Source organism: Palaemon carinicauda, chromosome 1 (genome assembly GCF_036898095.1).
Source record: "Palaemon carinicauda isolate YSFRI2023 chromosome 1, ASM3689809v2, whole genome shotgun sequence".
Taxonomy (NCBI): domain Eukaryota; kingdom Metazoa; phylum Arthropoda; class Malacostraca; order Decapoda; family Palaemonidae; genus Palaemon; species Palaemon carinicauda.
Window position 1 is genome coordinate 173,596,759 of NC_090725.1, and position 23,217 is coordinate 173,619,975.

Consider the following 23,217-nt stretch of genomic DNA (forward strand, 5'->3'; position numbering starts at 1 on the left):
GACCAGTAGTTATTTATTTAAGTGTGGGAAATAATTCCGGGAAAGGTGTCCCCGTTTCTGATTTCCGGACCCGAGCCTGAAGGATAGAGCGCCAACACTCTCACACTTGACAAACTAGAGAACCGCAACGAAGACGGTTTGCTTTCCCTACACACGTTTAAGTCTAAAGATTATTCTATACCGGGACTGTCGGCACCGATATCACCTTGATGTTCAGACGCTACTCCAGGGCGCAGAATAGTAAATCCCAATCAAGTGTTGTTGGACTGAATCAGTTACGTAAACAACAGTTTCACAAAGAGTTAGGGGGAGCAGTACTGTAGAAGTCAAAACGTCCTAAGGACCACTGAGAGGTAATACCGTAGAACATTACAATAAAGGATTGACACCGATAGCTTTAGATTGACGTAAATATAAACTTACCCTTAAGTCATATCTCACCTCGTGTGATAACTCATTTAGTCATTTCAAAATGTAAAGGTCAAGTTAAAAACAGTTAATAATTTTAACCTAAAAATGGCATTTATTTCCATAAAGTACAACATGAATTTTCACCTAACTGACACAGGAAAAAAAACAGCAAAACTACCTAATTGAAATTTGAATATGAAAAATGAAAAATGCCAAGAGAATGGTCAAATCAATTAAATCGTAAATCAATAATCAAATGACTAATCAACCGATGAAAGTAAAAATGGTGAATGAAATAATACCAAAAGTTCTACTCACTACTTTGAACACATTCCTCTCGGGCAATAAAATTTCAAACTTGATAGAGGGGAACGGGAACACAACTTATGTTAATGGACATGCCACGAATGATTAAACCAGACACTTTGAACATGACTTCCTAGCTAAATGTGCACATCGTCAAATAAAGGCTAGAAAAAAAGGGGGGACAGTTCTTTGGCCAAGGTTGAGCACCATTACTTTGTACTCACGCTCTTGAGGGTTGATTGTAGTCGTTGAAGTGGAAGCATCTTGTAAACTGTTAACAACACGGTGCATCTTCAGTTCCGCACAGTCGTGTTTTATCTTCGTATGCCTGCCTGCTAAATAATGGTTCTAAGTAAGGCATACGTTTGGTCAGTAACTGGTTGACCAACAGGTAATTCAACCGACGCCTATGTTAACGACGTCACAGATGAAGAGGCTATGCCTACGTCCGCCTTCCACGCTTGCTGGTTTTTAATTGGGCCGCTCACACGCTTCTTCCTCCCTGCGCTGAGCTGGTTCAAACAGGTCCAGTTCTTCTTCTCCAAATTTTCTTGAGTACGTGGTTCGCTGAAGGGTGCTTTTTATAAATACAAGGATCCTTCTTGAAACTCCAGGGGAAAGTAATTATAAAGAAATCCTACTGTCTGGCTTATAAAAATTAATATATATACAAAAAAATTAAGTGGCGTTTAGTGATGTTCAATAACACAGAAAACAATCCTAGCTAAACAGACATATAAATAGATACTGAGATGTAAATAGCAATAAGCTAAGATCAATGAGTTACGTAAATTAAAGAGTTACTTAAATACAAACCAATTGTGGTTAAACATCCAAAGCTTCAAGAGCATTTGGAACAGAATGCAACCAAGTGCTGTTTACTTAAAAATTGTCGACGGTCGGCTGCATCGTCAAGCAATGTACTGTGAACTCACGAAATGAGAGAAAATCATCTACAAAGGAATGAGGTGATGAAAGGTAAAGCATTACAGGGGAATGATGGACATGTTAGCAGCAATGAATATTTAAGGGTATAATAATGAAGGTTACAGAGGAAACAAAAGAAAAAAGAGATGCGTAAAACCGAGAAAATAACAAACAAAAAATAAAGAATGGAATAACGGGGTTGACTAAAATAAAGCGTGGAAAGAATTTCCACACAAACCATTTTTATAGGAGAGACCTCCCTCTTTTGAAAACATGTTTATTTTTTTGTTATAAATTATTAATATAGATTTTGTACAAAGGTTTCTAAAAATGTGTCCAAAATTGCCTCACCCTACTATATACCAAGGAGATTGGTCTTTAACAGTTATAGTCTTTTCTATTATTGGACACGATATCATATTCACCTTTACTCACTCTATTATGAGTGCTTGTGAGGCAGTCAACATACATAGGTCCCAACAAGCGCTGGTTATTGTAATCGTAGGGAATGTTTATAGCATCATTTATTTTTTTATGACTTCTTCAATAAATACAATAGGAGAGAGGTTTGATTTATTTCTAAAGTTTGTTTTCTTCACCACTGCATGTTTCTGTAGAGGTAGTCTGAATGTATTAAGTTTGTGTACTGGGGACATCATGTATTTCTCTTCTACATTTATATCAGATATAATATTATTCATTCCATCACTCAAAGCTAGGTCCAATTTATGCCCAATTAAAGTAGTTGTACAGTTGACATTATTCACTAATTGATATGATTCCAATAATAGAGAACTATGACTTATGAACGTCACCTGCACGTGACACTGTGAGCGTTGTAGAGCAAACCCCTCGCTTGTAGCTCGTTTGTACATTGTTTAAATGCCAAATACAAATGGAAATCGTTCCTATTTATGTACAAAATATCCGAGTGAGAAGTCAATAGATAAGCAGCAGGAAGAACGACATATGTTTAGGAGAGACTAGACATTATTATAAGTGATGCGACGAGCTGAGCGATAATATGGTGACTTGCGCCAGCCGATGGTAAACAAAACGTTGCCCATAGCAGAAGTGGACGAACTTAATCTAACGCAACCCGAAAGTGTCAAGAACACTGTCGCTGTGTATTAAAGTTAAGTCTGTTACTAGATGTACCTGATTGTGTGTCCCTACATGACGATTTGAGCAAACCAGCAAACCTGTGGAGAACGTGAATCCAGCTAAAAGGACTTAAAAGGTCAGTACAGTAGTACCCAAATGGCTTACAGTGATTAAAGTGACTCACTCTGTCAGTAGTTCCCAAGTAGTTCATTTATAGTGATAAGCAGCAAAATGGCCGCACAACGCATTGCTTGCCCCATGCCTGGATACACCTATCGAACTGAGGCATTCACAGAGCCCATCATTACTGCTGTGCTCCAAAACGCGCACACAACGACGCATGCCCAGGACCCAGCAGCTCAAAACCTCCCGCTAAGCACCAGGGTTGAAAAACTCAAGCGCCAACGATATCAGCGGCACAAGTGCGCTTGATGGTCTACTTCCTAACTTCCTGGGGCTAATACCGCAAGGGAACCGGGCTCGAAGGCAATGATATGGTACAGCTCATTGAATGTTGCGAGGAGAGCCTACGCAAGGACATCACCAGCGCTGCAGGGAGGAGCCTGGTAGGCAAATCAGAGGAGGCGGTGCTCAGTGTAATAAAAGCCCTCGCAGTGCACGGGGAGAACACAATAGTGGTGCGGGCAGCTCTCTCAAATATGCGACAGGGCCGCGAGGAACCGATACGGGCACTTCACGCCCATTTGAAAGCTCAAGCAAACACGTGCAAATACGTCAGAAGGTGCACATGTGGACTAAGCGTAAACTTCGCGGACGACGTGATCAAAGACGTGCTTGCACGAGGCATCGCTGACCAGGACCTCCAGCTGGATCTACTGAGCGACCAGCGGCAGGAGAGGTCGCTGGAGGAAACAATTAGATTCATTGAAGCGAGAGAGTTGGGCAAGTAGTCGGCGTCCCGATTGCTGGACACCCACAGTCATGGCGCTGAGGCTGTCACCAGCTCCTATCGCTACATCAAGAGTCAAAACGCAGTAAGTAGGGGTTATGTGCGTCAGACGGATGCAAATGACGGTGGCAGACAAGCTGTTTGCAGGTAATATGGTGAGAAGGGCCATGGTAAGAAAGCGCCCTGGCGAATCAGGAAGACTGAGTGCCCGGCTTACAGTAAAAAGGGCCGCAAATATAATCGCAATAACCACATGGAACGAATGTGCCGGAGTAAATTGGCGGGCGAATCCGCTCACACAGACGGATACAACGAACAGACGGCGGCACTCGTAGAGTTGTGTGCCATGTCAGACATCCGAACGATCGACGGTGAACAGTTGCTAGCATTAGATCATCACCTGTATGACATGTGCGACAGATGGCTCAGGTGGAGTTCCCAACCTCAGCCCTTCATAAACCTCCGACTCAGCATCCATGCAGGGGATTACCTCGCCATGGGATTCAGACTGGTCAAGCGCATAAGACCCGCAACACTCCCTGCCATAGCCCTCACTGGTTGCCAAAGTTGTCTGGTCGGGGTTAACGTTATCGAGCAGATGCGCCTGACGATCGTGGACCTGCTCCCGGTCTTGATGAGAATGAAGGCGGCGAATATGCAAGATATCCGGATCTTAGGGCAGCCATCGTCTGGTTCCGCGGAACGCGCACCAGAGAACCACAAACCGAATCTCGGCAAATAGTGTATGTCACGGACTCGATCGACAGGGTGTTCTTGTCACGCAGCGCCTGTGTCGATCTTGGCATAATCTCTTAGGACTTTCCCACACTGGGTGAGATATCGTGCAGTGCGGCAACCACAGACAATTGTACACCGGTAAGTGATACATGTGACAATGGCCTGACATAATGCGATTCTCCTCGGCACACGGCGCCCCCACCTAAACCTATGTCTATGCCCATGCCAGCCGCAGAAGGTAACAGGGAGGCCATTCAACATTACCTGAAAGAACTTTATGCCAAGAGCACATTCAACAAGTGAGTCCACCAGCCCCTCCCCATGATGGCAGGCTCACCGATGCGCTTGATGGTCTACCCAGATGCTAAGTCTGTCGCCCATCACACCCCCATCCCAGTAGCGTAACACTGGCAAGAAGACGTGAAAGCGGTCTGGACCAAGACGCCAAAATAGGAGTTATCGAGCCAGTGCCAGTAAAGGAGCCGGTGACATGGTGCCACAGAATAGTAGTCTGTGCCAAGAAGACGGGCAAGCCTAGGAGGACAGTAGACCTTCAGGCCCTCAATGGTCATGTCACGCACGAAACACACCACACACAATCACCCTTTCATCGGGCCCGTTGTGTCCCACCGGGGAAACTAAAAACAGTGTTCAATGCCTGGAATGGGTACCACAGTGTACCACTGCACAAGGATGACCGCCACATGACCAACTTTATCACACCCTGGGGCAGATATCGATACTGTGTCGCCCCACAAGGCTATGCAGCGTCTTGTTATGGCTACTCAAGGAGATACGATGAGATAGTATCCGACGTTCGTGACATGAAGAATTGCGTTGACGACACATTACTGTAGGCCGACACTATTGAGAAAATCTTCTACTAGGCAGCCACCTGGCTCGATGTCTGCGGGAGAAACGGCATCGCCTTCAATCCCAACAAATTTTTGTTTGGCTGTCGCGAGGGAGAATTCGCCGGCTTCACTATCTCAATGGACAGTGTGCGCCCGTGTGCAAAATACCTCCAGGTAATATCAGACTTCCCACACCCAAAGAACATTACCGACGCTCGATCGTGGTTTGGCCTAGTAAACCAATTGTCCTATGCTTTCAGTATGGCTGAGCACATGCTCCCATACCACGACCTGCTGAAACCCGACAAGGCATTTATGTGGACCAACGATCTTGAAAGCACATTGCAAGCATCTAAAGAGGACATTGTGGATGAAATTACCAATGGGGTGCACATCTTTGACAAAACCAAGCCGTTGTGCCTTGTGACTAACTGGTCTAAAGAGTGCATCGGGTGACCCTAGTCAGGAGTCGCTTCACGCACCCAGCCGAATCCAGGTATGCCACTATAGAGGGGGAAGTTCTGGCTGTAGCCGATGCCTTTGACAAATCACGCTACTTTTTACTCGGCTGCTCATACCTGGTTATTGCGGTAGATCACAAGCCACCATTAAAGGTGTTTGGGAACCGATCCCTGGATGACATCCCGAATCCCCGCCTGCGTAACCTAAAGGAGAAGACTCTGCGCTACCGCTTCTGCATCGTACACATGCCAGGAATGTGCAACAAAGCAGCTGACGCTATTTCACGTCCTCCAAGAGGCGACACCAACCCGGAAAAACTGTATCTCCCCGACGACAATGCATCAGTCAGCGACCACTTCATACCGTCGGTCCATCACAATATCCTTACCGGCATACGCATGAGGGACTGTGACACATGCACAATTGAAGAGCCCGCATACCTCACAGCACTAGATTCCCTTCCCACGGTTACTTGGGACCGTCTACGGGAATCTATAGCAAGCGATCCCACCCTTCACATGCTCACAGAGCTCATCGTATATGGGTTCCCGACGTCAAAAAATGACATGCTGCAACACTTCCGTGTGTACTACCACCTACAGAAAGAGCTCACCACCTTCGACGGCGTCGCATTGTTCAAAGATAGTGTTATCGTCCCAACGTGCTTGCGCCAGGGTGTCCTATCCGCGTTACACTCTGCACATCAGGGTGTTTCCATGATGACTGCTCGTGCAGAGGCATCAGTGTACTGCCCAGGCATTACCGTAGACATACTGGCAGCTAGAGATAACTGCGAGGATTGCCACCACATGGCCCCCTCTCAACCATCCGCCCACCTTACCCCACCCTTCTTGCCTGTTTACCCATTCCAGTCGATGTGTGCCGACTACTTCACTCACAAGGGCGCTCACTACCTGGTGATTGTGGACCGATACTCAAACTGGCCACTTATATCAAAGTCTACCGGTGGTGCCAAAGGACTAATTAACAACCTGAGCCGTGCATTCGTCACGTACGGAATTCCTGAGGATCTTGCCAGTGATGGTGGGCCAGAATTTACGGCAACCAAAAAACGCAGGTTCTTGAGAGACTGGGTTGTCCACCACCGACTGTCATCAGTAGCATATCCACACAGCAATTGCAGAGCTGAAATCGGAGTGAAAACGATGAAGCACCTGATTGCTAACAACACTGGGACAAATGGAAACCTGGACACATATGACGTTCAGAAAGCAGTCCTCCAATATAGGAACACTCCAGACCCAGTCACCAGAATCTCCCCAGCCAAGTGTGTCTTGACGCCCAAACATTACTAAGTATTAAGAGTGGAGAGGTAGAAATCATTATCTTTGATGACGTTATTGATAATTTTTCTTCAACAAAGTCTCGCAGTCCAAATATAGCCTAATCGGCAACAATTCTTTTTCTAATCTCCTTAAAATCAATGTTGTATTTTAAATGTTAAATCTAAGCAGTTTCAGAAGCTGACAAATTAGTTTTCCTTTTTTATTCAGTTTTAATGAAAGTGCTTTGATTGGTAAGGACTAAGAGCTATTAGAGAATAACCAGTCAAATAATTATTCTAACTAACAAATTTCCAACACTGTAAAGCTTGGGTACATTTAAACATTTTAGCTAAAACTTTTTTAATCGATACTAATTTACAATATTTATTTAGTTTGGAATTTCAGGATTTTGCTTTTTTTATTTTTTTTTTTACAAATAATAGGTCCTTATTTCGCTTGCTTATTTATTTTTGTGCAGAATGGTGTGGGTAATATTTGTGTATCTCCCTCAATAATGTTGGTATCACTAAATTCCATGACTTTAACAAACGAGTGAATTTAAAAAATTTGATTAAAACTGTTTTTATTAATGCTTATTTCCATAGTTTTTCAGTTCAGATCATCAGGATTATGTAGGCCAATTGTTTTTGTTTTTCTTTTAAATACATCCTTAAAATTTTGTGTGTAGAATAGTATTTGTCGTGAATTTCACTTCGACAAATATATTAAGTTCTAAGCCCGATGTTAAGGGCGGATAGCAAGACCTTGATGAGGTAAGACTCCTAAAACCTTCCAGGAATCAACAAAATACAGCTACACTTTAACAATTTTATTGCAAAAATAGTTATTTAAAAAGGGAATAACATAACAAAACATTTACTCTGCATACTAAATGAAATATCTGACTTGAAATAATTTCACGTGCTCGCAAAAACACTAAGTCCACATCGGACTTAAAATAAGAAAAATGCACACAATTTCAGCAATATACCTTGGTAGACCACATACCAAGGCTTTCTATCGCAATTTAATGAATAACGCTGATCCCCAATCACAAGGATCAGCTAAATATATATAGATACAAATCTCACATCAGACGTACAAAAACTGTAGGGAAACCGACCTGGTTACACAAGGAGCAGAGACATAACAATTTTTAGACAACTTACTTGGTCTGGGGATATTAGGCAAAAGAGGACGATCTGAGCTCCGTAGCTCCAACGAAAATTCTGATTTCTCGCGCTGACTAATGTGTCCTTGGCAAAGGGGAGGGAATTCTTACCTTATTCATTTATGAGGGGTTGGTTAAGCTTCTTTATTTGCCACAAGACTGAGAAACTGTTAAAGTCCTATTTTAAATACAAGTGGGGGTTTAATGATTCGGCTGAAGGCCATAATTTGCCGTAATCCACCGGCTTAGGGAGTCCTTGGCTCTAAACATATACATAGGACATTTTCATCGTGGTACAGTAAAATAACATTACATTCGTGAATCATAAATTACAAATACTCAATTTCTTTAACATACGCTCCTTCCCTACCAGGTGGTTAAGTTTTAGGCCCTAATACCGTCTCGTATTAGACCATAGTCATTCGTCTCAACGCCCGCGAGTTCTTCCAACCTTCCCTCAATTTAACATAACGTTTGTGGAGTTAAATGGCGGGACTTTCGAATGATCAGTTCGAAATTCCCGACAGTATTGGTAAAACATTTGTACTCTCTCAATAATGCTGGTAACACTAAACTTCATGGTTATACCTCCTGCTAATATATAATTTTAATTTGTATTAGTAAATTCAATATATATATATATATATATATATATATATATATATATATATATATATATAGATATATATATATATATATATATATATATATATATATATATATATATATATATCTTCTGGGAGTAAATAATGTTAGTTTGTTTTTCATATCAACTTAAACATTGTGGTACTGATCCAGAATCCTTAAGATATTTTTCCATCACAAAGGGTGCCATTTTCTGTGCTTGCCCTGGGCGCTAGTAACCCTAGTTACGCATCTGCTTCTCTATCAATTCGATAGTTATTACATTCAGCATTAGCCAATTTTCTACTTTTAAAAGAAATGGTAGAAATTTTACACTTATATTCTTGTTTAAGAACAGCTCCCACACCTACAGGGCTAGCATCAACTTCTAAAATCATTGTAGCATTGGAGTTGAATTATCCAAAACATCAGCTCTCCCCAGAGCTTCCTTAATATTCTGAAAAGTTTCTTCATGAACTGTTGACCAGTGAAATTCAAAATTCTTTTCGGTTAAATTATATAAAGAACATAAATTAGAGCTGAGCTGAGGTACAAAGCTATTGTGGCCCCCAAATAGCCCAAAAGCAATTGGTTCCCTCTAGTTCTAGAGCTGAAACTGAAGCTGTTTCCTCTGCCGGATCCAGTATTATCCCAACTGGTCCAAAAGTCGACTGTCTACGCTTCACCCTCGAGAACCAACAACCTACATCTCATGATTTTCTCGCCCTAGCGGCGAACAAAAAGTTTGGAATCTTGAAGGATAAAGTTGACTTCATCGAAGAGTATAAGTCAAGTTCGACTAGGAGACCATACGAATTATCATGGAAGAAATGGGTTTCCTTTGTGAAAACAAGGAAACCGACAGAAATATCGATAGATTTCTGTCTCGCATTCTTCATATACCTACATGAACAAGGCCGGGCTTCTACTACGATTACCTCGTGTAAGTGGGCCCTGACTAGACCACTTCTGTACGCCTTTGAAGTGGACCTCTCTGGGTAAAATCGTCAATAAGTTCCCAAAAGCATGCACTAGACTCAAGCCAGCAACCCCACCAGAGCCCATTACGTGGTCTTTGGACAAAGTCTTCCACTATGCTTCGAACCTAAACAATGAAGGTTGTACTCTAAAGGATCTAACACTGAAAGTCATTTTTCTGTTTGCAATAGCCTCAGGGGCTAGAGTTAGTGAAATAGTGGCCTTATCCAGAAACGAAGGCCATATTCAGTTCTTAGACACAGGAGAACTGAACCTCTTTCCTGATCCTGCCTTCCTTGCCAAGAATGAGCTACCCACTAAGAGATGGGGTCCTTGGAGAATCTGCCCACTGAAGGAAGATGCCTCTCTGTGCCCAGTAGAGTGTCTTAAGGTCTATCTTTGAAGAACTTCAGACTTCAAGGGAGTACAGCTTTTCAGAGGCAAAACCTCAGGATCAAACCTATCCCTAAGACAACTGAGAGCAAAACTCACCTACTTTATTCGCAGAGCGGATCCTGACAGTACGCCCGCAGGTCACGGTCCGAGGAAAGTTGCTTCTTCGTTGAACTTCTTTCAACATATGGACTTTGAAAAACTCCACTCATACACTGGGTGGAGATCATCCAGGGTCTTCTACAAACACTATATGAAGCAAGTACATGAAATAAAACATTTTGTGATGGCGGCGGGTAGTGTCATAAAACCCGTCGTCTAGTGCTGCGATGAACAATGGACTGTTTTGGGACTCTACAGTGTATCGGGTGCATGGGTATACGTACCTTCTAGTGCAAATCATAACGTTGATTAACATACTGTTCCATATAGGTGCATATCTGACCAATAACACCAGTGACGAGTGAACGTTTGCATCACAGTGTTTACGCATGTCCAAAATCTAAGCAAGTCAGAACGATTTGGTTTCACATCTCCATTGAGTGGCATTATCCCGATAATGAAATTATATATATTTTTCCATACAGGTGAAAATATGGACCCTGATGTTTATTATTGCTGGATCAGATTCATACTTTATTGTAACTACATTTGATAATTTAGTTGCAAAATAAAGATACTAAAACGTATCTGCGTCTTATTACTGCTACCTCAGTTACATACAAATAAAACATGCCAGAGTTTTATCTAATCCCTATAAGGTCATAGAACTTGAAATCAGTATACAGATTTCCATGGTAAGTAAAAGGTAAGCTCTAAAGTTTTCCCTTTTGTTCCTACAGAAATACAAACCTTGAATCCTTATTGTCGAAGTCGACACTTAACCTGCAGGGGGCAGGAAGTACTAAGACAGTTCCAGGCTTACTAGAAATGACAGTTAACTGGAATTTCACATACAGGTCTAGGAGCCCAGATAAGGAAATCCATTCAAGGGAGAAGGTACATACACAAACCCACAGCTATAGTAATTTCAAGTTAATTCTTTGGTATGCTTCCATCAGGACGACATGGCCCGAGCCCAATAAACGGATTTTGACCAAAGTGAAAAAATCTATTTTTAGGTGAGAGTGCCATGTCGTCCTGATGGACCCACCCTTTTGCTGACCCCACCCGAAATTACTCTATCTGCAGCTATTTCTGCTTAACGACAAGAAAAGGAATGGGGCGCGGTGGTATTACGGATAGGAGGTCCATCAGGTACCTAGATCGCCACCCCTTTCTTTTGCCACTCTTCCCCCTTACATCAAAGAGTTAAATCTATTCGGGGTGAAGATTGCTATGTGGCGTATCTAAAAAATACATCCCCTGATATTATGCGATATCTTTAATTGGATACTCGTGCCAGGAGTTAGAATTCTGGAGACCTTCAGTTTATTTCTCTGGGAGTATCACTGTAGCAAAAATCCCTTAGAAGGCTACCTAAAGGAACCCTTCCATCAGGACGACATGGCACTCACCCAAAAATAGATTTTTCACTTTGCTCAAAATCCATTTTATAATGATAAGGAACAGATCTAGCTTTAAAATACTTGGGCACAGCATTTTCTTTTAACATTAATTGAGATTCATAATTTGTAATGGGTGGTCCTTCAACCACCTTAAACTTGTTGAACATTTGTACACAATCAGGCTTAGGCCTAGATATACTGCTTGGGGTAATAAGAGGACCTTTAAATTTATCATCACACACATTATTAATTTGTACCCACTGGTATTTCAATTTCTTCATCAAAGACCTCCCTGCTAAATTCAAATCATTATCTACAACATAACATTTTTGTTCCTTGACAACTTGGCTTTTAAAAGAAACATCACAATTTATTTCACGTAACTTGCATTTCAACCTTATCATAATTTGCTAAGCGTTTCCTTGCTGGTAATGGGATTAAATTCAGTTTATTAGCATTATGCCGTTAAATAGTAGATGCACCACTGCCAGTGTCTAATTCAAATTCTAGGGGGAACTTTTTTAACATTAAAACTTCTCTATATGGTTTCTCATAATTATCAACAGAATCGATAGAATTCACATTAACATCAAAAGGTTGTAATAAACCATAAGAACCATGGAAATTTTTCATCAACATGAACAGGCGTTCTAGTAGCCTTGTCTACATCAAGCACTGTGTTAACATTCCTAGATTTATTTCTAGACTTTCTATTGGGACATACTGTACTAATATGGTCTTCCTTACCACAGTAATAACAATTAGCATTCTTAAATTTACAATTCTTGGCTTAATGGTTATCACGTCCACAACGTGTGCATTTACCTTGAACTTTAGAATAATCACTTTTACCTCCCCATTTAGAGTCTGCACTAAAATTAGGCCTAGGCACCTTATGCCTCACTTTGTTTACAGTACCTGTAGGTTTATTATTTGCAAAAGAACTTGAAATATCACTGCACCCTGCAACATAATCAGTCTCTAAGTTGGTAACCTTGGCAAGTAATTCACGAGAGGATATTTATTAAAATCGAAAGGATCTGCTAATAATACCTTAAAATAAACCTCATTATCAATACCTACCAATAACTGTTCCTTCAACCTTCGGTCAAAATCACTATCAAATTCACAGTTGAGCTAACAATTTTAGTTCTGCTTAATATTCCTTCTCTGGCTCACTGCTTTTCTTCTTTCGCTGTAGGAAATCACTAGGTGATCGATTAGGTCATCAAAGGGAACTGCAGACGACAAATTCAAGGCTCGTAACTTACAGATTGTAGAAAATGTCTCTATTCCAACTGAAGAAAGATATAAGGGCTTTTTTCCGTTTCCTCTGTTACTTCATTTACCTCAATTCATGGTGAATAAATCTAGCCAACAAAATAATTCCAACTTATCTGGGTTAAACTCAGGAATTGTTGGTCTCTTTGTGGCTGTCATCCTTCCTGAGGGTGTATGGAACTTTGGTAGTCCCAATCAAATACAGCTGAACTCGGCTAACTTAATTACTAAGTGTCTCGACGTTGTCCTGGCCTAAATTGCTATACTAGGCTAGATAGGTACTGTCGGTTTTGTTGGTACACTAACTTTTGTTCACTATTACATACCTCCTGACACCTGCTGACAATTGTCTCAACAAAACAAACTTTCCCCTTACGTTATTAGCAGCGGAACTCTTGGACAAAAAGTACATAAATACAAAACATAACATTAAAAGTATATTTCCTTACTAACTAAAACGCTTAACATAAACCAAAAAAAATCACACTTATCGCTAATCATACACTTAAAAAAATAGAAATTGAGGGACCCTATTTACTAAAAAAAAAAAAAAAAAGAAAAAAAAAATAAGACCTAATGGGTAGCTAGAATTATTTTTTCAAGTAGGCAGAGGAAGGGACAGAGAGACGAACTGAACGGATGCAAGCACCCTTATTATTAAAAAAAATAAAATTGAGGGACCCTATTTTCGAAAAAAGAAAACCTAATGGCGAAAGATATGAGTGGTTGGAAGTAGCCTGTAGCTAGAAATATTTTTTTCAAGTAGGCAGAGTAAGGGACAGAGAGACGATCTGAACGGATGCAAGCACCCTTTTAATCAAAAAAATAAAAATTGAAGGACCCTATTTTCAAGAAAAAAAAAATACCTAATGGGTAGCTAAAAATATTTTTTTCAAGTAGGCAGAGGAAGGGACAGAGAGACGATCTGAACGGATGCAAGCACCCTTTTAATTAAAAAAATAAAAATTGAGGGACCATATTTTCAAAAAAAAAAAAAAAAAAAAAAATAATGGCGAAAGATATGAGTGGTTGGAAGTAGCCTGTAGCTAGAAATATTTTTTTCAAGTAGGCAGAGGAAGGGACAGAGAGACGATCTGAACGGATGCAAGCACCCTTGTTATTAAAAAAATAAAAATTGAGGGACCATATTTTCAAAAAAAAAAAAAAAAAAAAAAAATAATGGCGAAAGATATGAGTGGTTGGAAGTAGCCTGTAGCTAGAAATATTTTTTTCAAGTAGGCAGAGGAAGGGACAGAGAGCCGATCTGAATGGATGCAAGCACCCTTGTTATTAAAAAAATAAAAATTGAGGGACCCTATTTTCGAAAAAAGAAAACCTAATGGCGAAAGATATGAGTGGTTGGAAGTAGCATGCAGCTAGAAATATTTTTTTTCAAGTAGGCAGAGGAAGGGACAGAGAGACGATCTGAACGGATGCAAGCACCCTTATTATTAAAAAAAAAATAAAAGTTGAGGGACCCTATTTAAAAAAAAAAAAAAAAAAAAAAGACCTAATGGATATCTAGAAATATTTTTTTCAAGTAGGCAGAGGAAGGGACAGAGAGACGATCTGAACGGATGCAAGCACCCTTGTTATTAAAAAAATAAAAATTGAGGGACCTTATTTAAAAAAAAAAAAAAAAAAAAAAAAAAGACCTAATGGATATCTAGAAATATTTTTTTCAAGTAGGCAGAGGAAGGGACAGAGAGACGATCTGAACGGATGCAAGCACCCTTGTTATTAAAAAAATAAAAATTGAGGGACCCTATTTAAAAAAAAAAAAAAAAAAGACCTAATGGATATCTAGAATTATTTTTTTCAAGTAGGCAGAGGAAGGGACAGAGAGAGGATCTGAACGGATGCAAGCACCCTTGTTATTAAAAAAATAAAAATTGAGGGACCCTATTTAAAAAAAAAAAAAAAAAAAAAAAAAAAAAAAAAAGACCTAATGGATATCTAGAAATATTTTTTTCAAGTAGGCAGAGGAAGGGACAGAGAGACGATCTGAACGGATGCAAGCACCCTTGTTATTAAAAAAATAAAAATTGAGGGACCCTATTTAAAAAAAAAAAAAAAAAAGACCTAATGGATATCTAGAATTATTTTTTTCAAGTAGGCAGAGGAAGGGACAGAGAGACGATCTGAACGGATGCAAGCACCCTTGTTATTAAAAAAATAAAAATTGAGGGACCCTATTTAAAAAAAAAAAAAAAAAGACCTAATGGATATCTAGAATTATTTTTTTCAAGTAGGCAGAGGAAGGGACAGAGAGACGATCTGAACGGATGCAAGCACCCTTGTTATTAAAAAAATAAAAATTGAGGGACCCTATTTAAAAAAAAAAAAAAAAAAGACCTAATGGATATCTAGAAATATTTTTTTCAAGTAGGCAGAGGAAGAGACAGAGAGACGATCTGAACGGATGCAAGCACCCTTATTATTAAAAAAATAAAAATTGAGGGACCCTTTTTTCAAAAAAAAAAAAAAAAAAAAAAAGACCTAATGGGTAGCTAGCAATATTTTTTTCAAGTAGGCAGAGGAAGGGACAGAGACGATCTGAACGGATGCAAGCATCCTAATTATTAAAAAAATAAAAATTTAGGGACCCTTTTTTCAAAAAAAAAAAAAAAAAAAAAAGACCTAATGGATAGCTAGCAATATTTTTTTCAAGTAGGCAGAAGAAGGGACAGAGAAACGATCTGAACGGATGCAAGCACCCTTATTAAAAAAAAAAATAAAAATTGAGGGACCCTATTTTCGAAAAAAAGAAAACCTAATGGCGAAAGATATGAGTGGTTGGAAGTAGCCTGTAGCTAGAAATATTTTTTTCAAGTAGGCAGAGGAAGGGACAGAGAGCCGATCTGAATGGATGCAAGCACCCTTGTTATTAAAAAAATAAAAATTGAGGGACCCTATTTTCAAAAAAAGAAAACCTAATGGCGAAAGATATGAGTGGTTGGAAGTATCCTGTAGCTAGAAATATTTTTTTCAAGTAGGCAGAGGAAGGGACAGAGAGACGATCTGAACGGATGCAAGCACCCTTATTATTAACACAAAATAGACATTAACCTTATCACCATTAAAATAAACCAACAAAACCCCCAACAAAACTTAAAATTAGCCCGCACACTAACACCAAAATATGTATGTTTATATAATGTATTCTATTTACACCAACACTGTCGTCCACACAACGCCGAATTGTCTTTCACGGCACAACCACCAATCTGTGGCAAACGGAACTATATTAAGTTCCATCTGGACTGAATAGTCAATTAATGGTGGCTATAATCGTCGTCATCATCATCATCATCATCATCATCATCATCAATCAAAATACACAGGCCAGGCCATCAACGGTTGAGCAATTCAATAGAGCAGTCTAAACACAATCGTAATACAGGCCAGGTCATCAATTAAAGATCAGCATTCAAACAAAATAATAATTCTCCAAAGGAGGAATTACGGCTCAAAAAATAATTGAACACTTCCACGCAGGCCGAAATAAAAATTATAATCCAGCATTCACAAACACAACAGCCTCTAGCTGCAGTCAAATCAAGATAATCATTTTCCCAAGACAAGCACCACTGTCATAACCTAGCTAAAACATAAACAAACAATCGCATTTATACCAACAGTCTTTCTCACAACAAACAATCATTACACTAACTACCTTTCGCTCGCTGACTCTCTCTCTCTCTCTCTCTCTCTCTCTCTCTCTCTCTCTCTCTCTCTCTCTCTCTCTCTCTCTCTCTCTCAGGATTTGGCAAAAAACAAAAAATAAAAATTAATAAAAACTTATCCTCCACATTCCTCTCCCCTTACTTTGCCAAATCCGTCTTACACAACACTTACTTGATTTTTCTCATAGCCCAGTCGCAGTTGGGAACAGGACCTCAACTCCGAGTAACTGGGCCTTCATACACTCTCTCATTCACTTCTTCCTCATCACAATCATTCGCAACATTAACACTAATCCTATCTAAATCCCTATCATCTAATATATCATGTACTATCCCATCTACCTCACTGTCATCTGGCCCTAAAATCTCTCTTACTTCCGTCAGCAATTCATCCATTTCATCAAAACCATTTTCTACTTTAATAAAAGATTCATTCATACTATTTATCATTCTCCTATCTCTCATTCTCGAATTTGTCATACTTTCTTTTACATCATCTAAGGAAAAACTACACACACTATAGGTATCATTCATACTCAGCCATAATTCATCCGTATTAACACATTTATCTTCCATACTCACCTGTACATTTACACCCTTGTCATGCCTATTCTGATTCCTACCTATACCTATAAATTTTCCCTGCACTTTATCCCCACTAAAAAATTTCTAACTAACTCTTTTTCCTATATTCAACTAAAACTATTTGTTTATTTTCTAGCCCTAACTTCTCAAGCATACTGGGTTCATACTTACTCATTTCCAACCAGTTATTCATCCCATTCTCACGAACATTGATCTTATTCCTTCCACACACACAGGAGGACTCACTCAGTTGAACCCTCTGAGTACTTAGTTTCCCGAACATGCTGGCTGGCCTAATCCCTTCTTCCTACAAACCCTAGGTATATGCCCATCTACACCACATTCAGTACATTTAGCACGCTGCTCCTCGCACATCCTCGCATAATTACCATTCTTACCACAAATCACATTCATACGATTACTACGACATCCACTCGCTATTTGCCCAGTCATACCACACCGATAACATATTACCCCTTTCTCATTCTTGCACTCGCTAATTCTATGCCCTACCTCACCACATCCAAAACAAGCACCTAGAGCCCATCTACATTCATTCTTCTTATGACCTCTCTTTCCACACGTATAATACTTTTCATCATGGATACGACTATCTGACATACCTCATTGTGCACTCACACTCTTATCCCTATTACGCCAATTACCCGGCCTAAATCCACCATTTGCTTGCAGAGTTCCTCTGTTACTTGCCCTAACACTCCTATCTATTACCTGATCAGCTATCCTCATTGGCCCTCTCAAAATTGCATCCTTATAACTACCAAATTCTATTACACTTTCTTCCATTCCAGTTCTTACACTCACAGATTTACTTTCTTTCATGCACCTATCTAACTCATAATCCTCATCTATCTCTAGTATATCATCCTATGTCAATCTCTCTTGCATCCACCTCATTTTCTCCTTCCGTTTCAAATTAATAAATTCACACACATTCTCAGGTACTGTCGCTAAAAACTTCCTCATTAACTCCTTATTCTCATTTATACCTTCATCTCCATACTTCTTCTTAGCTAAAGTTTCCAACCTACATACATGCATTGATATCGCTTCTCCTACATTCATCCATGCCGCATCAAAATCATTCTTACACTTATACCTAACACTCCCTTTCATACGTTTTACCTGTTCAATTATTCTCTTTTTCACACTTTCATAATCAACATCCCCTACACTCATTATCACACCATACATTGTCAACAAATACCCAGTCAAATATTCTCTTAACTCCCTAGCCCAAACTCTCATACTATCACCATACTTACCCTGACAATACCTCTCATACTCCTTGAAAAAATTGTATACATCCCTACTACTATGCTCATTGAATCATTCACACTGAGGTACCTCTCTCATAAACACAGTCTTACACACATCACGTTCATTCTCACTGCTATCATCACTGCTACCTTCCTTCTTGTTTGCTACTTCCTCGCTAGAATATAAAGAATCTAATTCCACACTCATACTCCTATCCTTGATTATACTCTTCCTAGCCCTTTTCTTACTCACCACTTTCACCCATTCACGATCATCCTCGCTCTCATCCTGACACTTCTTCTTTTTCTTCACATCACTTTTACCTTTCCGTTCATCCTTCCTCTCACCTTTCTGTTCATCCTTACTATACCTAGTCCCTTTAGCTTTACTATCACTATTAATATCACTATCACTTCCTTTCCCATTATCCCCTACCTTAACCTTTTCTTCCACTAGCAACCCTTTACCCGTAGCAGAGCCACTCCTCCGACTGCGCCTTCACCCATGAACTCTTTAATCATATTCATTATTTGACCTGTCATCACCCAAACCATTCATCCATATGCTCATCCATTCGCCTCTCATTATCTTGTATCCTAATCTCTAACCCTTCTTCCACTCTCTCTACTGTTCCCTTTAACTCTTTAAGCTCCTTCTGCATCGCCTCATTCTCACAGTTCAACCTCTCATTCTCTACTAGCATTCTCTCTTTCTCAACTATCAACTTCTGCTCCCGTTCTTTGTAATGTCACAATTCCTCCCCCAAAGCCTTTAATTTGCCTTCCATTGTCATCAATTTGTTCTTCAGCGTTAAATCTAATTCCTAATCCTATCAGTCCTTCGTCCAAGAGTCCAGCTTCCAATCCCACCTCGGCAGTCTCTGTTCGGGCGTCAAAATAATGTGGCGGGATGTTGCAACAACAAACCCCACACCCTGAATCACACCTACTGACAATTGTCTCAACAAAACAAACTTTCCCCTTACGTTATCAGCAGTGGGACTCTTGGACAAAAAGGACCTAAAAACAAAACATAACCTTAAAACTATATTTCCTTACAAACTAAAATGCTTAACATAAAGCCCCAAAAAATCATACTTATCACTAATCATACACTTAACACAAAATAGACATTAACCATATCACCAATCAAATAAACCAACAAAACCCCTAACAAAACTTAAAATTAACTCGCACACTAACACCAAAATATGTATGTTTATATAATATATTTTATTTACACCAACACTCGTCCACACAACACAGAATCATCTTTCATGGCACAACCACCAATCTGTGGCAAACGGAACTATATTAAGTTCCAATTGGACTGAACAGTCAATTAATGGTGGTTATAATCGTTGTCCTCATCATCATCATCATCATCATCATCAATCAAAATACACAGGCCAGGTCATCAACGGTTGAGCAATCCAGTAGAGAAGTCTAAACACAATTGTAAAACAGGCCAGGTCATCAATTAAAGATCAGCATTCAAACAAAATAATTCTCCAAAGGATGAATTATGGCTTAAAAAATAATTGAACACTTCCACGCTGGTCGAAATAAGAATTATAATCCAGCATTCACAAACACAACTGCCTCTAGCTGCAGTCAAATCAAAATAATCATTTTCCCAAGACAAGCACCACTGTCATAACCTAGCTAAAACATAAACAAACAATCTCATTTATACCAGCAGTCTTTCTCACAACAAACAATCGATACACTAACTACCTTTCGCTCGCTGACACACACTCTCTCTCTCTCTCTCTCTCTCTCTCTCTCTCTCTCTCTCTCTCTCTCTCTCTCTCTCTCTCTCTCTCTCAAGATTTGGCAAAAAAACAAAAAATGAAAATAAATAAAAAAGGATCCTCCACAGCATCCTCGTCTATCAATACTTACTGTAGGATCCAAGAAGACTGGTTGGTAATGCACTTGCTCCATGCTGCTGCTAACGTCACAGTTCGGGGATGGCGGAAGGCAGATAACAACAGCACCCAGAAGGTTCAACACAGGGGAATCAGATCAACACAGTAGAATGAAAGAGTAGTGTTTCTCAATATTTTGCATCTGTGTTGTTTGGGTGTGAAAATTCAGAGACTTTCTTCTTGATTCAAAATTCATCCTTAGGAATGATCAAAATCCAATGCGCAAACTGTTTTTCCGTACAGCATGTTCTGCTAGGTTACAGCATTGCTATCTAAGACTAGCTCAGTTTAATTATTGTTTTGAATATTCAAAAAGCACAGATAATGTTAACAGCGATTGTTTAAGTAGACTGCCTCTACCTAAATATGATCATGATTGTGAGCCCTATGAACTAATCTTTACTGTAAATTCCTGTTCGGATATGAATATAACCTGTGTTGAAATTCAAAAGGAGACAGATAAGGATGAAAGTTCATCTGAATTGAAACATTATATAAAATACAGTGTTCCTATCAATGCCAAGTCTAACTTGTTGCGATATAAGAACGTTCTGATGGAAATGTCTCTTGTGAAAGGCTGTATTCTGTATCAGAATCGTTTTTTAATTCCTCATTTTGTGTACAGCAAATGGTATTAGAGAAATTTCATGTAGGCCATCCAGGAATATGTAGTATGAAGTCTTTGGCGCGCTCTCTTATCTGGTACCCTAACATTGATCATGATGTTGAAAGGCTGGTTAAAAATTGAGTTGTGTCAGTCTGTTCAAGCAAGACCAAGTAAGAATCAACATATAGTATGGCCTGCTCCTCTGAGCCCTTGGTATTGTATTCATATATACCATTTTTTTTATGAATCTCATACAAGTAGATACACACAGTAAGTATATAGAAGTGGAAATAGTGCACAGTACAAGTGCAAATAAACAATTGACGCTTTGCGTTTGATGTTTTCATGTAATGGGTTGTGTGGCACACTTGTATCAGATAATGCTTCGTGTTTCACCAACAGTAAATGTAAACAGTTTCTGGAGAACAATGGCATTAACTCCTCCTCACTATTCACCGTCAAGTAATGGTCAAGCAGAGAGGGGGGTCAAGGGTTGTAAAAGATTTGCTTAAGAAAAATCAAAGTGGTGAATCATTCAAAGCACACTTGGCTTGAGTTTTATTCCATAATCATACTGTTCCACATTCTGTTACCAACATTCCTCCCATCAATGTCCCTTAATAATAGAAAGTTTGTATTGGTCAGAGATAGAATAAACCCTAAATATGCTCCTAATAAACCATCTGCAGAATTCAAACAAATATACGGATTTTGAGCGAAGTGAAAAATCTATTTTTGGGTGAGATAGCCATGTCATCCTGATGGAAGGTTCCTTTAAGTAGCTTCCTGGGGTATATTTGACTATAGTGATATTCCCAGAGAATTTAACTTAAGGTCTCCAGAATTCTAACTCCTGGCGCGAATATCCTTAAAGTTTCCTTTTAGAATATCGCATAATATCAGGGGATGTATTCTTGACACGCCACATAGCAATCTGCACCCCACATAGTGTTTACGCTTCGAAGGGGAAAAGTGGCCATTTAAAAGAGGAGCCGTTAATAAGGTTCCCTTCCTCCGTTACTGTTTTAGTACTCAGATGGTGCCATAATCGCCGCCATCTTTATTCCTTGTAGCGTTGAGCCGGTACTTATAGATACAGTATTATTGGGAGGGATCCACTAGGACGACATGGCTATCTCACACAAAAATAGATTTTTCGCGTCGTTTTTTGGGCTCAGGCCATGTCGTCCTGATGGAAGTTTACCAGAGCATTAATGTATCCGTGGATTTCCTAGTCGTGCCTTAACCTCAAGACAATATTTCCTTGGTCATTTAGACCTAGAGACCTATGACATTACCGTTATATGTCATTACTTCTAATCATGAACCATGTTAGTGCTGCCTGCCCCCTACAGGAAAGAGTCATGCCAGACTCGGGAAAAAGTCTCAAAGTTTGCATATTCCATATGACCAACCTAGTAATCAAAAGGGCGTACAGGTCTCACTGTATGCCTCAAGCCAAAGTTTGTATTTATAAACACTACATGGGTACATGTAAACCACCATAGCATCCAAGGTATATCAGCGTAGCTGTATACCACCGCAGACACGTTTCTATCTGTATCAGAACAAGGTAAGCCTGGTCAGAAGAGGTTTGTTTACGTATAGGAACAAATTTACTATATTCATTCAATATAATTATGCAGAATAGTAAGAAATAAAGGTAATGCTTAGACATAACTTTATTTATATGTAAGTTTATATATGTTTAGGGCGAAATAAGACGCACAAAACCATTAGACATTAATTGTTAAACAGTAAACCAAAAATTCAGCATACATTTTCATACTAATGTAAAAAATGCAAGTGAAATAGAATTTATCAACATAGATGAAACAAAATCAAATCAGAAATACTTGTTTTACCTGAAAACAAAATTTTTATGCCACTTATTTGAAAATTTTTAAATACATTTCTAATGTCTATCTGAGAAGTCTGTTTATTTACACTTGTGTAAAAACACACGGCACTGGTATTAAGTCTATGTTTCTTCACCTATATACACTGGAACAGTTCATAATGTCACCATGATGACATCTCATTTACCATGTTGCACCATAACGTGCCCACATGTACATCCTCTAGAATTATAGTCCCAAATAATTCACTGTTCCTCGCAGCACTAAGCGACAGGTTTTAGTGCACTACCATGCCGCCACCACATATTTCTGTAAT

At 39.5% G+C, this 23,217-nt stretch overlaps 2 protein-coding genes across 4 annotated transcripts in view; both read right to left on the bottom strand.

Moving 5' to 3' along the window:
• Nucleotides 1–13,472, bottom strand: part of LOC137652878 (piggyBac transposable element-derived protein 3-like) — a 341,902-nt gene extending 328,430 nt beyond the window's left edge. Inside the window, exon 1 of one of the 3 annotated variants that reach the window (XR_011046375.1) lies at nt 12,756–13,454. The gene's annotated coding sequence lies outside the window, so the exon portion shown is untranslated. Of the gene's footprint in view, nt 1–12,755 lie in introns of all 3 variants that reach the window. The other 2 variants (XM_068386272.1, XM_068386283.1) reach the window with 2 other exon arrangements.
• A 4,019-nt stretch (nt 13,473–17,491) lies between these two features.
• LOC137627252 (uncharacterized) lies at nt 17,492–17,845 on the bottom strand. Its single transcript, XM_068358362.1, has one exon. It carries the CDS (start codon nt 17,843–17,845, stop codon nt 17,492–17,494), a length of 354 nt encoding a protein of 117 aa, XP_068214463.1.
• Nucleotides 17,846–23,217: the final 5,372 nt, after the last annotated feature.